This window comes from Lynx rufus, unplaced genomic scaffold (assembly GCF_022079265.1).
Source record: "Lynx rufus isolate CCGP_SWC_20201006 ecotype Redwood Valley unplaced genomic scaffold, mLynRuf1.p SCAF_23, whole genome shotgun sequence".
Taxonomy (NCBI): domain Eukaryota; kingdom Metazoa; phylum Chordata; class Mammalia; order Carnivora; family Felidae; genus Lynx; species Lynx rufus.
This window is the reverse complement of record NW_025814838.1, coordinates 5,200,835-5,214,614: the sequence shown is the minus strand read 5'-3', so window position 1 is coordinate 5,214,614 and position 13,780 is coordinate 5,200,835. Positions and strand designations below refer to the sequence as shown.

Below are 13,780 nucleotides of genomic sequence, written 5' to 3'. Positions count from 1 at the left end.
TTGAAGCATTAATTTTTTTTTAAAGGAAAAGGCCTGACAAGTGGAAGCTGGGGATGACCTGGGTGGGTCTATGCCACTCTTGATGGCCAAGGTGTTGGAGTCTGGCAGTCACGTGGAGTCAGAGGACAGAAAATGAAGCCTTGGGTCCGGCAAGGTGAGGAACTGTAACTGACAAGTATGCTCACATCACACACAAAGATCCCCGAGAAACTATATCCTCAGCGGAAGGGTGGATCAGAAAATATTCGCTCAGTAGCATATGGAAAGAATAGAGTATATGTGTTTTGCATTGGGAAAGTAAAAATATTTTCCTGGATTTTACAAATACAGCCTGATTTCATGAAGGTCTGAAGTCTATGTTTATAATACGTGTGGTTCAGGAATCCTCAAACTGAGAAAGTTAAAGTTAGTTAAAAATGGCCTTGAACTGGTAATACTCTGTAGGGAAAGTCACTCCCAATCCTTAACAGTCCCACAGATAAAGTCTCTCTTAAAATGAACTCACAATACAAAATTGCAAAACACAGGAAGAAACAATCCACCATGAAGTAAACTCCCACCACTCTCACTGAGGAAACAGAATTACCAAAGATTCTTACAGTAAGTATACATAAAATGGTTAAAGACATTAAAAAAAAAACAGGCACTAGAGAACAATATCATAGTATCAAAAAAGGCTGACCTGAAGAAATTTGAATGGAAAAATGCAGTAAATGAAATTCCAAACTCAATGTTGATTAATTATACAGCAGATGAGACTTAGCTAAAGAGAAAATCAGTGAAACAGAACTTAGATGTTGGGAAATTACCCAGAAGTTAGCATACAGAGACAGAAGATATTTTCACAAGTTTTAACCATCTGAATTGAGAAGCTCTGGGGTGGAAGTCGAGAGACGACACATCAGCCCATAATGCACCAGTCCAGACTCCCAAGACCTCTGTAACTCTTCTGCACAGGAATAAGCCACTATGAGACCATTTTATCAGAAGCATTTATCTGAAGGTCATCTTTTCAAATGCAAAGGCTATGGCATGACTTTGTGAGTTCAGTTTTAAACAACTCATTTTACTGCAGTTAATTGATCCTAAAATTCATTATCTTGAAGAATGAATTATAGCGTGACTTATACAAACTAAAATATAACAGTCCCAACACTATCTAATAGAATAGAGACCATTTTTTGGAAAAATGCTGAATAGTAAGAGGAAGAAAAGCTTAGGTCAATGACCCTAAGACTCACCAAAGACCTGTTTCTTTAACACCTCAAATAACATTCAGAATAAAGATCTATCTTCACAGATAGATGTACAGAGAATGAGATCACTTAACCATCTAATCTGTAATTTATTTAATGACATAAAAAAATAGTATTTCTCCCAAATTACAAACCAATTGTCCCAGCAACATTTAAAAAATAATTCTTCTCTTCTCTACGGATATATGATGACCTCTTTACTGTATATTCCATTGTTTAAAGTAATAGCATTGAGGGGCGCCTGGATGGCTCAGTCGGTTGAGCGTCCGTCCGACTTTGGCTCAGGTCACGATCTTGAAGTTCACAAGTGCCAGCCCCATGTCAGGCTCTGTGCTGACAGCTCAGAGCCTAGAGCCTGATTCGGATTCTGTGTCTTCCTCTCTCTCTGCCCTCTGCATTCTGTCTCTCTCTCTCTCAAAAATAAACAAAAAAAATTTTTAAAATAAAGTAATAGCATCGATTCTAGAAAAACTATGCTATTCCACAGAACTATTTTTGTGCTTATTGTGCATTTTTGTTAAAGATTTGTTTAAGTAATCTCTACACCCAACATGGGGCTTGAACTCACAACCCTGAGATCAAGAGTTGCACACTCCACCAACTGAACCAGCCAGGCACCCCTATGTACGTTGTTGTAACAGTTGTAACTTTATACAGTTTGCTATGGTTTTCTTTTTTTCCCCATCTATTCCTTATTTTATTTTTATTTATTTTTTTTTAAATTTTTTTTCAACGTTTTTATTTATTTTTGGGACAGAGAGAGACAGAGCATGAACGGGGGAGGGGCAGAGAGAGAGGGAGACACAGAATTGGAAACAGGCTCCGGGCTCTGAGCCATCAGCCCAGAGCCCGACGCGGGGCTCGAACTCACGGACCGCGAGATCGTGACCTGGCTGAAGTCGGACGCTTAACCGACTGCGCCACCCAGGCGCCCCTCTATTCCTTATTTTAAATAAGCTCAGACATTTCTGTCATTTAAAAAATTTAAAAAAAATTTTTTTAAATGTTTGTTTATTTTTGAGAGAGAGAGAGAGAGAGAGAGAGAGACAGGGAGCAAGCAGGGCGGGGCAGAGAAAGAGGGAGACACAGAATCGGAAGCAGGCTCCAGGCTCTGAGCTATTAGCACAGTGCCCAACGTGGGGCTTGAACCCATGCACCGCGAGATCATGACCTGAGCCGAAGTCGGACCCTTAATGACTGAACCACCCAGGCGCCCCCTACTTAAAACTTTTTTAAAGGCTATGCTATTCTTAGTATAAAGTAATACAGTCTTGGAAAATAAAGAAAGAAGGCAGAAGAAACTAGAACGCATTTTTCATATCACTCAGAGTATTTGTGCCAAACACTAAATAATCTGCAATATTTGGCCTTTCATCCATCATTTGTAAAAAGCAGACTGATGCAAGCGCGTATGTATCAGGGAAGTCTTGTACCTTGCACTGCTCTACTTTATTTCCAGCTTCATCCATCTCTTCCTTTAGGGTATCTATTTTTGATGGAAGCCCCTGGAAGTTGGTTCCTGAAGATTTGTGAGCTTGGTTCCACCTGTAAAACATGGGGGCGATCAGCATCTGAGAGCTGGCTGCACATACTCAACCTTGCGGAATCAAGGCCCTGAGGGAAACAGACTCTTTCCCCAAAGCCGATTCTACCTGGGATCGGTATGAGTACCTAGGATGCCAGCTCCTCTTGAGTTTATCCTCTAGGAATGGAAGCAAGCAAAAAGAGACATTACATCCCCACGGTGATGGGACTCTTGCAGTGCTGGGAGTAGCTGTCTGCTCTGAGTATAATCCTGTCTCATACATGCCCCACTGCTAGAAACCATGCCAGGAACCCCCTTTCCTGTAGTGTCTGATCATGGCACCGTTGCCATGAAACACTCCTGTGCTTCCTGCTTTGATCTGGAATGTTCCTGTGCCCCTGGGAGTCGGTCCTGCTCCTGGACCCCTGGGACCCTTCCTGCTGCCATCCTCCTCTGTGATTACCTCCAGCAAGTAAAGACCGAGCTTTGGTCATGCAGCTAACAATCCATAGCTAGGAAAACACATGTAGAACTAAAAACATCTGTTAAGAATTAATATTCTAAAGATGAAGTTTACAGAAAGTCTAAAGCATAATGTGGGAAATTTACATCAAGTCAAAAGGACTGAGAAAAAAAAAGGAAAGAATTATACCACAGCAAGAGTAGGGGAGTGCATGGGTGGGGAGGGGTAATAATCTAAAACAATTTCTGTTTGGTTTTCAGGTGTGCTTTGACCTTCTGTTCGAATATGAATTATGTCTGCTATTGTGGAAGCAATTTAAATGTAAACATGGATATTACACAGATGCAGCATGAAAACCCGTGCGAGCAACTGCTCAAGCTTCCCAGCTGCTGCACTGCCCCCAAAACAGTAGGCTCTACCTTCTTCCCAGTTCCTGATGAGGCTCTCCTCCAAAGCCGGCCTTCGGCAAGTCTGCCTAAGCAAGACTGGCGATGCCACGGAGTGGCCAGAGCACGGACCTGGGAGGCTGACAAGCTCAGGTTTGAAGCCTGGCTCTCCCACACTAGCTGTGTGACCTTGGGCAATGACTTAACCTCTCTGTGCCTCAGTAATCTCATCTGTAAAGCTAAGATAACAAACACTTTGCAGAACCGTCATAAGGAATCGAGAACAAATCGATATGCATGTGCACATGTGTGCATATGCTATCTGCCCCATTAGGGATTCCTCCTTAGGAATTAGGTAGTAATTAGTCATTAGGTACTATCATTTTCCCCCAGGGAAAAGCCACAGGAAGAAGTAAAGGTGAAATATTCAACTGTGTGTTTCTCTGATACCTGCTTTGATTGGTTAAAAGTGAACAAGATCCTGAACGCAGATCAAGAATCAGTGTTGAAATCCCCTCCGGGATACCTGTATTGTAGACGTAAAATTCCTGGGGCACAAGCACCTGTAATGTCGCTCAACCAGCTCCGGGGAGGGAGCATTCACGGCCTTGTTTAACGAACCATTAGAACATTCTTCCTTATCCTGAGCAAAAGTCTACCTCAGGGTGGCCCCACTCCTGGTCCCGGCTCGGGGATTCTCCTTACAGATGTACACATGACAAAGCGTGAAGCAAGCCATGTAGAGAACCTGTGCAGGTTCCTCTCTCATCTAGAAAAGGAGTCTCTTCCCGAGAGAACAGAACCCCTGTTCCCTCTCCAGTCCTCACTGAGGGGGCCTCTGAATTTAGTCCCCGGCACGGAGTCGGGCACACAGGACACACCCGATCGAGATCTGTCGAAAACATGAATGAGCGAATGAACAGGAACTGGTGGAGGAATCAGAGGAGGTGACACGTCATGTCCGTCGCTCCATACCTGGCACGCGGCAAGTGTCCGGTAAGTGGTGGCAATTATTTTTACCATGTGTTAATTCTTAGACGCACCCTCTATCATCTCAGTATGTCCTACATCACCACATGTCTTAACGAGTGACCCGTACATTTAATGGAGTGGTGTTTCTTCACCCCTCCCCCAAGGAGATATCTAGTCAGTGGTGCACAGATAGTCACCGGCATCTCAGGAACGAGGAAATGCTGCATGTTGCATTGCTACAGATGTTCTAAATCTGTTAAAAAAAAAAGCATCTGACAGGTAGAAGCTTAGTAAATGACAGTTATATCTCCATCCATTTGCCAGAGAGAAATGGTCATCTCTGCTTCACAGGACTGCAGTGAGAATTAAGTTACAAAATAAACAAGTCACGGAGATGAAAAGTACAGCAAAGGGAATATAATCAATAATATTGTAAGGACACTGCATGGTGACAGATGGTGACCACACTTATCGTGATGAGCACTGAGTAACGTACAGAATTGTCGAATCAATGTTGTGCACCTAAAATTAATACATCATGTGTCAGTTACACTGCAGTAATTTAAAAAAATTAAAAGAAGAAAAAGTGAGAGCTAACAAAACAGGGGTCGATCAACAAAGCCACCTTTTTTTTTTTTTATTTAAATAAAGTTTTATTGGAACATGGTCAGGCTTTCATTTACTTATGGTCCGGGGTTGTTTTTACACTACAATAGCAGAGTTGAAAAGTTGCAAAAGGGACCATCTGGGTTGCAAAGCTGAAAATATTTACTATCCGGCCCTTTATGGAATGTTTGCCAACTCTTGTGGTAAAGCATGAGAAAGGTCGGGGCAGGCGGCAGCTGCCTCCATAGATATTCCCTATTCTCATCCACGGAGAAAGCCGCATAAGTCACGGATACACATGCCCTCAAGGACAGAGCTGGGCTGGAGTCCTGCCACGAAGCACCACAGACAGTCATCTGGCAGCAGGCCACAAGTCGGCAGCCCTCTGGGATGGTTACTTACTTTTACGGGGAGTTTTCTCCCTTTGGGAGCAGCATTCGATCATGAAAGTATCATAACCACACAGGGTTTGGACGTGGCAGGACCCTCAGGAACTGCTAAGATCACAGATCTATTTATTCCTACACTCCACTATCCTAGAACAGGATGTTCTAACATCATTCCCACTGCCACACTTGGGAGAATGGGCCCTCGAGGCAGGTGTAAGTGGGTGCAACTTGGTCTGTGGGTCAAGTGCGTGAATCTGGAACCCTGCATGCTGTCCACTGAGTGGTCTTCCTCTCGTCCGTACCTTACCTGGCTCTGACCGAATCCCAGTCTAACACCAATTTAGCGAGCTGCTTCCTCTGTTTTTGGATGTTGGGAATCTCCAACTAGAAAGAAGAACATACCACAGACCGAATGCGATAAGCTTTGGGGTTTTTACCTTAACATCTGAAAAGGCAGTATTTATTTACATTTTTCCCCCTGAGGCATAGGATTTTGTACCCTCAACTGATTCCCCTCATTTCCAAAAGGAAGCATATGTCAAAGTCACCGACTGTCGTGAAACTTGCAGACCCAAGCGAACCATTCACCACGCAGCCCACACCAGTCTTGGCTCTTCTATGCGGCCTGGCAGAAGCACTCACCTCTGCGATGCTGCAGAGAGGATCCACAATCTCTCCCTCAACAAAGACCTCGTGCTGAGAAAGTTCTAGAGCCAGCTGGTTCTCAGCATTGCCACACGTCTCCAGAATCTTCCTTTAAAAACACAAGATACCCCCACAACAAGCATCCGCTCGTTAAACCAGGTGCCCGATTACCATACTCGGCCAGCTCTCTACACGATGGGGACACCTTAGGGTGCTACACGGTAGAACCTTAAAAAACGTGGTAAGTCTGGGGCATCGCCTAAAATGCAAGCCCACGGGTTTGTGCTCTAACATGAAAAAGGCACTCTCAGATACACTTTGTGAGTACGTGTGTGGGATGTGTGTGAACAGTGAGGTGATGAGTCTAGGATTAGCTTCAGGGGAAGACCAAATGTTCTCCAAATAACCCTGGAATTCTTTAGAACCTTATGTAAAGTTCGTTATGTGCTGTTTTATGTCTGTCAGTGAGGCCAGCCGAGGCAGGGTTTGCTCCGGAGTTAATGCAAGTGCTGGTTTTCTACTGGGGATGGTGGGCTAAGCTCAAGGGACATGTTGCATGAAAACCATGTCTGCTTTTGTTTTCCTGGGAGCACGCAGTTGACGTCACACCGAGGACGCGTGCGAATGAAACGGCTGCTCTGACTCTGTCCTTCCCTCTCTCCTCATACCCTTCTCCTTCTCGCCCTGCCCCTCGAGATCCCCACGGGGTCCTTTTAAAATGACCAACGTGTGTGGCGCTGGCATGAGGTGGCCATGGTGCTATCATTAAGAACACGATCTCGGGGCGCCTGGGTGGCGCAGTCGGTTAAGTGTCCGACTTCAGCCAGGTCACGATCTCGCAGTCCGTGAGTTCGAGCCCCGCGTCGGGCTCTGGGCTGATGGCTCAGAGCCTGGAGCCTGTTTCCGATTCTGTGTCTCCCTCTCTCTCTGCCCCTCCCCCGTTCATGCTCTGTCTCTCTCTGTCGCAAAAATAAATAAACGTTGAAAAAAAAAATTAAAAAAAAAAAAGAACACGATCTCCAATACCACGCTGCCTGGGTTTGAATACGGGCTTTGCTATTCACCAGCTGTGGGGTCTTGGGCAACTGACTCACCCTCTCTGTTTGTCAATTTCTTCAATGGGAGGTAGAATGTAGGTTGTCTTGAGGACTGAACGAGTGAGTACACGGAAAACACGTAGAGCAGTGCTAGTGCAGAGCAAGGACTCCCTCCATCAGCCGGGAGGACCAGGAGTGCCAGCATGCACACACCAGCCACCCTCTTCCCAGGACCATCACTCCCAAATATGGGAGCATGGACAGGACGGAGGAAGGGTGAAGAGTGGGGGGAAACTATCATCCTGGAAAGGACAAAGTTACGGGGTGCCTGGGTGGCTCAGTCAGTTAAGCATCTGACTCTTGGTTTTGGCTCAGGTCATGACTGCATGGTTCCTGAGTTCGAGCCCTGTCGGGCTCTACGCTGATAGTGTGGAACACACTTGGGATTTTCTCACTCTCTCTCTCTGCCCCTCCCCCCATCAAAATAAATAAATAAACTGCAAAATAAAAAAGAACACAGGTAGCGTTGTAGGGCATGGAGTATAACAGGCCCCTGGAAAGGGGGCTGTGGAGTCCAAAGCCCAGGGCAGCTGGGAAGCACAGTGAGCGGTATAGCAGAGACAGCAGATTGGCTCAAAGGCCCCCAGCCTCATGTAGAAGCAGGTGGAAGGAAGGGTTAACCTTCCCTCTTATAGTAAAAACAACTTCATGATTAGATTTTTAAAAGTTATTTATAGAACACATGCCTACTGCAAAAAAAAAAAAAAATCCAAATAATTCAGAAAACACAAGATTTTGAGACAACCACCATTCATATTACAGTGGCCACCCTCAAAGGAGGTGGCTCTTAAGGACTGGACGGGACTGCTCAGGGAAGGGACATGTTCTTTATACCGAGGCTCAGGGGAATAAAGAATGACCCTATCGATCACTTTCGCTAGTGGCCCTTCCAATCATCGGAAGCCAGCGTTGCTCCTGCTAAAGGGAAGACTGCCTGCCGTCCCGGGGGCCCAGACCCCACTTCTTCCCATGGAGACTGCGCCATTCTCCTCCTGGAGCATGAGCCACACCGTCACGCTCACGGCCCCTCTGTCACGCAGATGCCTGCCGCGCACAGCACCCGCCCACCCGCTCCCGCTGACGCGCAGGCTAGCGGGCTCGCTCTCTGAAAGCAGCCCACTCTTACCCCAGCAGGGAGTCTTCCAGCTGAGTCGATGCTTCTTGCATGTTCTGAGCAAGAGCGGTCAGAGGGAGTTTTTTCTGGAAGGCAGAAGACAATGTGTTGTTTTCATTATTACTGATACCCGTTCTCAATGACCAGCCGCAGATCATCATTCGGTGATTTGTCCTCCAGGCACACTGCACAGGTAAGAGTTAGACTGTCTGGGTTCAGGATACAGTCTCACACATGTGCGCTGTGTGACTTAACCTCTATGTCCACGTCCTCACGCCTGGATGATACCGAGGCATGATAACAGCAAGGGTGTCCTAGGGCTGTCTACCCACCTAAGGAGATCTTCAACGTCAAGTACCTAGCATGTGCTACGTACTTAGTAGGTGTTGGCTGCTAGTATTATTGTTGGGGTAGCTGTTAACTGTTCTTATTAACTAATCAAGTACATACTGTGTCTGAAGCCCTGGGAACATAAGACACAGATCTTACTCTCTGATTATCATAACACATAAATGCAAGAAAATGCTCAATTTCAAGAACTTTTGCTAGAATACTCATTCTTAAACAGGCTCTTAACCTAGCTGTAATCATAAGGGCCCAGCTCTAGTTAATATCTAAAAACGTCTGGCTAAATATCGGAAAAAAATTTTTTTTTCTTAATGTTTTTATTTTTATTTTTGAGACAGAGAGAGACAGAACGTGAGCAGGGGAGGGGCAGAGAGAGAGCGAGACACAGAATCCAAAGCAGGCTCCAGGCTCCGAGCTGTCAGCACAGAGCCCGATGTGGGGCTCGAACTCACAGACTGTGAGATCATGACCTGAGCCGAAGTCGGATGCTCAACCGACTGAGCCACCCAGGCGCCCCTGAAAATTTTTTGAGGTATTTAATCACGAAGCGGTTTTCCTATCAGAGATTTGTTTTGCAGCTGGAAATGACCATAAGGATCATCTGATTTATGTTCTAATTGTACAGTCAAGGGACCTGAAGCCCAGGGTGGTCAGGTGGGCTGGCTGGGCACCCCAGTGAGGGGCAGCAGAGCCAGACCTTTGTGCCATGGGCCTGAGCCCCAGTTCAGTTTCTTTCCACCACTGCTTGATGGCTCATCTCATAAGGGTAGAAAGGGCCTGTCAAGTACGAGTGGGTTGGTTATAGCACATAACGTGCAAACAAAAATATGCATTCAGGGCGCCTGGTGGCTCAGTCGGTTAAGTGTCCAACTTTGGCTCAGGTCACAATCCTATGGCTCATGAGTTCGATCCCTGTATCGGTCTCTCTGCTGTCCGCACAGAGCCTGCTTTGGATCCTTTGTTCCCCCTCCATCTCTGCACCTCCCTTCCCCTTCTCAAAAATGAATAAACATTTTTTCAAAATGCATCCAATGTGGCAATGCTCCCCATGATTTTGCCTCCCCAGTAGAAAGGGCTGTTATGTCAAAGACACAGGGTCCACCTTGCTGTGGCATTGTTGTGCCTTGACCTCTAGCATATCACCTGCCTTTCCCGCTTTAAAGGGCTCCATGTGATACACTTACACCGTATTTGCTTGTATTGTAGAGAATATCTCTTGAAAACTATACAAGAAGCTACTAATGCTGGTCACTCTGGAGAGGGCAGCAGGGTGCCTGGGGACTGGGTGGTGAGAGATCTCACTTTATGTTCTTCTGTATCTTCTGGATTTTGACCATGTAAATATGCAGCCTACTTAAAACAGTATATTGAAATTTAAAAATAAACAACAACTGGGGCACCTGGGTGGCTCAGTCGTTTAAGTGTCCGACTTCAGCTCAGGTCATGTTCTCACAGTTCATGGGTTTGAGCCCCGCGTCGGGCTCTGTGCTGATAGCTCGGAGCCTGGAGCCTGCTTCAGATTCTGTGTCTCTCTCTCTCTCTCTGCCCCTCCCCGACTCATGCTCTCGCTCTCTCTCTCTCAATGTCAAAAATAAACTTTAAAATAAAAAATAAAAATAAATAACAATTCTATTTACCCACCTCTCATCCTCCCAAGTTATTTTCACGTAAGTAAATATTAGGCATCCCCTGCCCCACAAGGGGACATTGCCAGCTTCTGCACTTTCAGATCAGGAAGATAGGAGAAAACGGGCAATGTGCCTTGTCATAATGAGGATAATTCATACATGTTAGTCATGCTGCCTTTATAAGGGAAATTAAATCTAGGTTAAGTGCAATAATCTGGAGAAATACACTTTGTGCAACTCTGGAGCTCGGAACCAAAATCATAAAGAGCAGAGTCTACTTTGACAAAATCATTCAAGTTCCCGGCTATAAATAGCCTTGTGGTTTCCATGCCCTGACCCCAAGCCACAACAGTCCTGCATCTTGATGTACATAAATAAGGACATCCCGCTTATTTAACCCCATGCTCTTCGATGAGGATGCTATCCACCAACAACATACTCCTCCACAAACATGGCTAAGCACTTCCTAGGCATGAACAGCTTTTTTTTTTTTTTAATCACCAGGGATTCATTTAAAAAGATCTAAAGCCATAATTTACGAAATGCATGCCCACTGCCCAAAAGGCAGCCGCTCCAGATCCTACACGATTCTTGCCTCCTCACATGCGTGGGGGGTCTCTCGTGGGACCTTTGGGAGGCTCCTCCTGTGTATTCTAGAGTGCTAGAGACTGCTGTCATTTCTTCCACAATATTGACCGCCGTGGTCACCCATCTTCTATCGTTTCCATGGTGTCTACTCTCTCCCACATGCACAGTGTAGACAGCCTCAGAGGCCTGTCTTTGGCACTTTTTGTTCGAGGTTGGAAAAGGAAGCCCAAGGCATCAGGTTTTAGAAATGACCTTTGCATCCTGCTGCCTAGAATATGCCGGTCACTTGCCACTCACTGCCCTCGTTTATGGCTGGGCTACCACCTCCTCTGGGAAGCCTCCCCTGACTACGTCTCTCCTCCTGTGCCTATTCTCAGTCCTCCTGTAATACCCTGTGCACACTTTGTTCGGCATGTCATTTTAGGATTATGCATCTGTGTGTATCTCCCCCTGCCAGGCCGTGAGCACCTTTAAGGCGGAGGCCACATCTTGTTCATTTTATTATCTCCAGCACTTGTACACAGTAGGTGTTTGATAAACACCTGCTTAAAAGGCAGTCAAAGGAATGGACAGGACACAACAATGTGAAGGACAGAGACGTATGGCAGACGGAAGTGGGAGACAATGGGACTGGATAAGGGGAAAGGAAACAGGATGGGATTATGAAAGGTTCCTCGTGCTAATGAAGAGCTCAGACTTTCAATCCTGGCAATGGGAGCCAGCCAGCGCCCCTCAAAAGAGGCACCACTGGTGTTAGGGGCCACTTCCGGTGTGGAACTATGCCCCTAGGCACTGCAGAATGTTCAGCATCTCGGTCCCCACCCTCTACATGCCAGTAGTGTCCCCCGGTCCCTATGGCAACACAAAATGTCTCTATGTATTTCCAAGTATCCCCAGGAGTGTAATCCTGGCCCCTGTTGAGAACCGCTAAGCTACGATGTTTTTTCGGCAGGAGGATGTCTGTATCTATCTGTATTTCAGAAAAACAATTCTGGTGATCAGGCTGGAGCCAGGCTGGACGAGAAGGAAATCAAAGGCAGGAAACAAAGCTCAGGAGGTGACTGCACCATCCAGGTTTTGCGATCATCGCCTTTGTGAAAGGGATCAGGTTTTGCTTTAAGGCAAAGGTGGCAGAGATGAGGCGGGGGTGAGGAATTCCAAAGACAGTCACAGAGAATCACAGGCCTTGCTAATGAAGCAGCCATGGGAGGGTGAGGATACAATAAAAGGGAACATAAGGTAAGCCGACAGTTTCTAGCTTGCACAGCAGGGTGGGTGGAACTCAAGAGTCCATGCACAATGAAGAACTGGTGACGCGTGCCAAAACAGACATCTAGGGAAGGAAGTGTTTTGCTTGGTTGAGATGCTTGAGACGTCCCTGGCATCAACACACCAGTCAGAAGCCACGAGGACAGAAGAGGTGGCCCAAGGAACGTGACGGGAGCAACGAGGAGGAGGACAGAGCCTTAGGAAACAATGTTGAAAGGGGAGGCAGAACAGAAGCCACAGCGAGAGAACAAGAAGGAGCCGTGGGGACAGGACCGGTGGCTTGGGTCCGGTTCTGCCAGACAGGACGTGCAGCAAGCATTCCTGGAGTCGTAGGTGTGTGCAAACGTCCGCCCTCTGATACCTGTTACTGCAGCAAACCAAGTACTGCACGAGAGAGGAATATCCTGGCGTTGGGACGTCCTTCTCAGACGTGTGTAGGAAATCTGAGAGAAGGGTGACACAGGTCACCCGCATACCGGTTCTTCCTCTTGCGACATCGGGTGTCCCACAACACACCACGGCAAATCATAGCCTCCCTGTATGCCACTGCAGCTACCACCGTAACGCTGTATGGCTTCCGAGGGCTAGCACGTGCTCGTAAGCTAGGAACCTGTAAACCCAAGGATGGAGCTGCCTGGCGACGGAGAGTGGCTGTGCTCTGCTGGTGGCACAAGAGGACCCGGATGCTTCAGACAAATGTATCCTGGAGCAGATGTTCGGCGGTTCTCCTCGAGGCCATCCCCCTCCCTCTTAGGACAGTGTCCTGACTTCTCATTCGGGTCCACCCCAGTCTAAATAAAGCCTGTGAGCTACAGAGGCAGCTCCACAGCCCACGCTCTAAGGGCAGGCCCTGATTAGCTTAAGCCAACCAGCACATCCCGCCTCCTCCCAACCTCACCCCTACCCAAGGTAGCCAGGGTGGAATGGGAATGTTCAGGAATGGGGAATATGACTCAATACAGACCAATGCAATGGAAGGCCATTTCTACCTGCCAAGGACTTGGAAAAAGAAGTTCTCTCGCTCCCTTAAAGAAACCCGCTGGAAAGCGTGCTTTCTACTTCTGCTGGACATGCACAAGGAAGCAAGTAGCCGGTGGAAGCTGCTGGTAGCCAACCCACAGCCATGGGAGGTGCCCATTTAGGGGCAAAGCAGACACTGAGGAAGGCAGAGGGGGCAGAAGGAAAAAGAGTGACATTTTGCTTACACCACTGACCTGCTAGCCCAGGCCTCTCCTCAAGTCCATCCCAGCTTCTGGCCTTTTCAGTTAGAAGACCAATAAACTGCGTCACTTTCTAAGTCCATTTAAGACAGGCTTTCAGCTTTTTGCCATCAAAGCATTCCTAACAGACATCTCTATTCTCTTATCAATGACAAATGGCTTATCGAGTCTTTAAAAGCACCTGGGGAAAATGCAGTGTGAGCAGTGCCTTCAGCACAGCCACGTCTGAAGCACAAAAAAATGTTCTGGTCTGGCAGGTGTCGGGAGAGTAAAC

The 13,780-nt window shown here is 46.8% G+C and overlaps 1 protein-coding gene across 14 annotated transcripts in view; it reads right to left on the bottom strand.

Annotated features, from left to right (window-relative positions):
• ARHGAP17 (Rho GTPase activating protein 17) overlaps window positions 1-13,780 on the bottom strand; it is a 154,023-nt gene that overhangs the window by 37,472 nt on the left and 102,771 nt on the right. For 13 of the 14 annotated variants that reach the window (XR_006963612.1, XM_047087842.1, XM_047087845.1 and 10 more), the window contains 4 exons: window positions 8,466-8,539; window positions 6,240-6,351; window positions 5,905-5,981; window positions 2,690-2,801 (listed from right to left, as the gene is read on the bottom strand). Coding sequence is in view for 13 of the 14 variants with exons in the window: in XM_047087842.1 (XP_046943798.1) it covers window positions 2,690-2,801; window positions 5,905-5,981; window positions 6,240-6,351; window positions 8,466-8,539 (375 nt within the window). In the remaining variant the exon portion in view is untranslated. The remainder of the gene's footprint in view (window positions 1-2,689; window positions 2,802-5,904; window positions 5,982-6,239; window positions 6,352-8,465; window positions 8,540-13,780) is intronic. The other variant, XM_047087852.1, reaches the window with a different exon arrangement.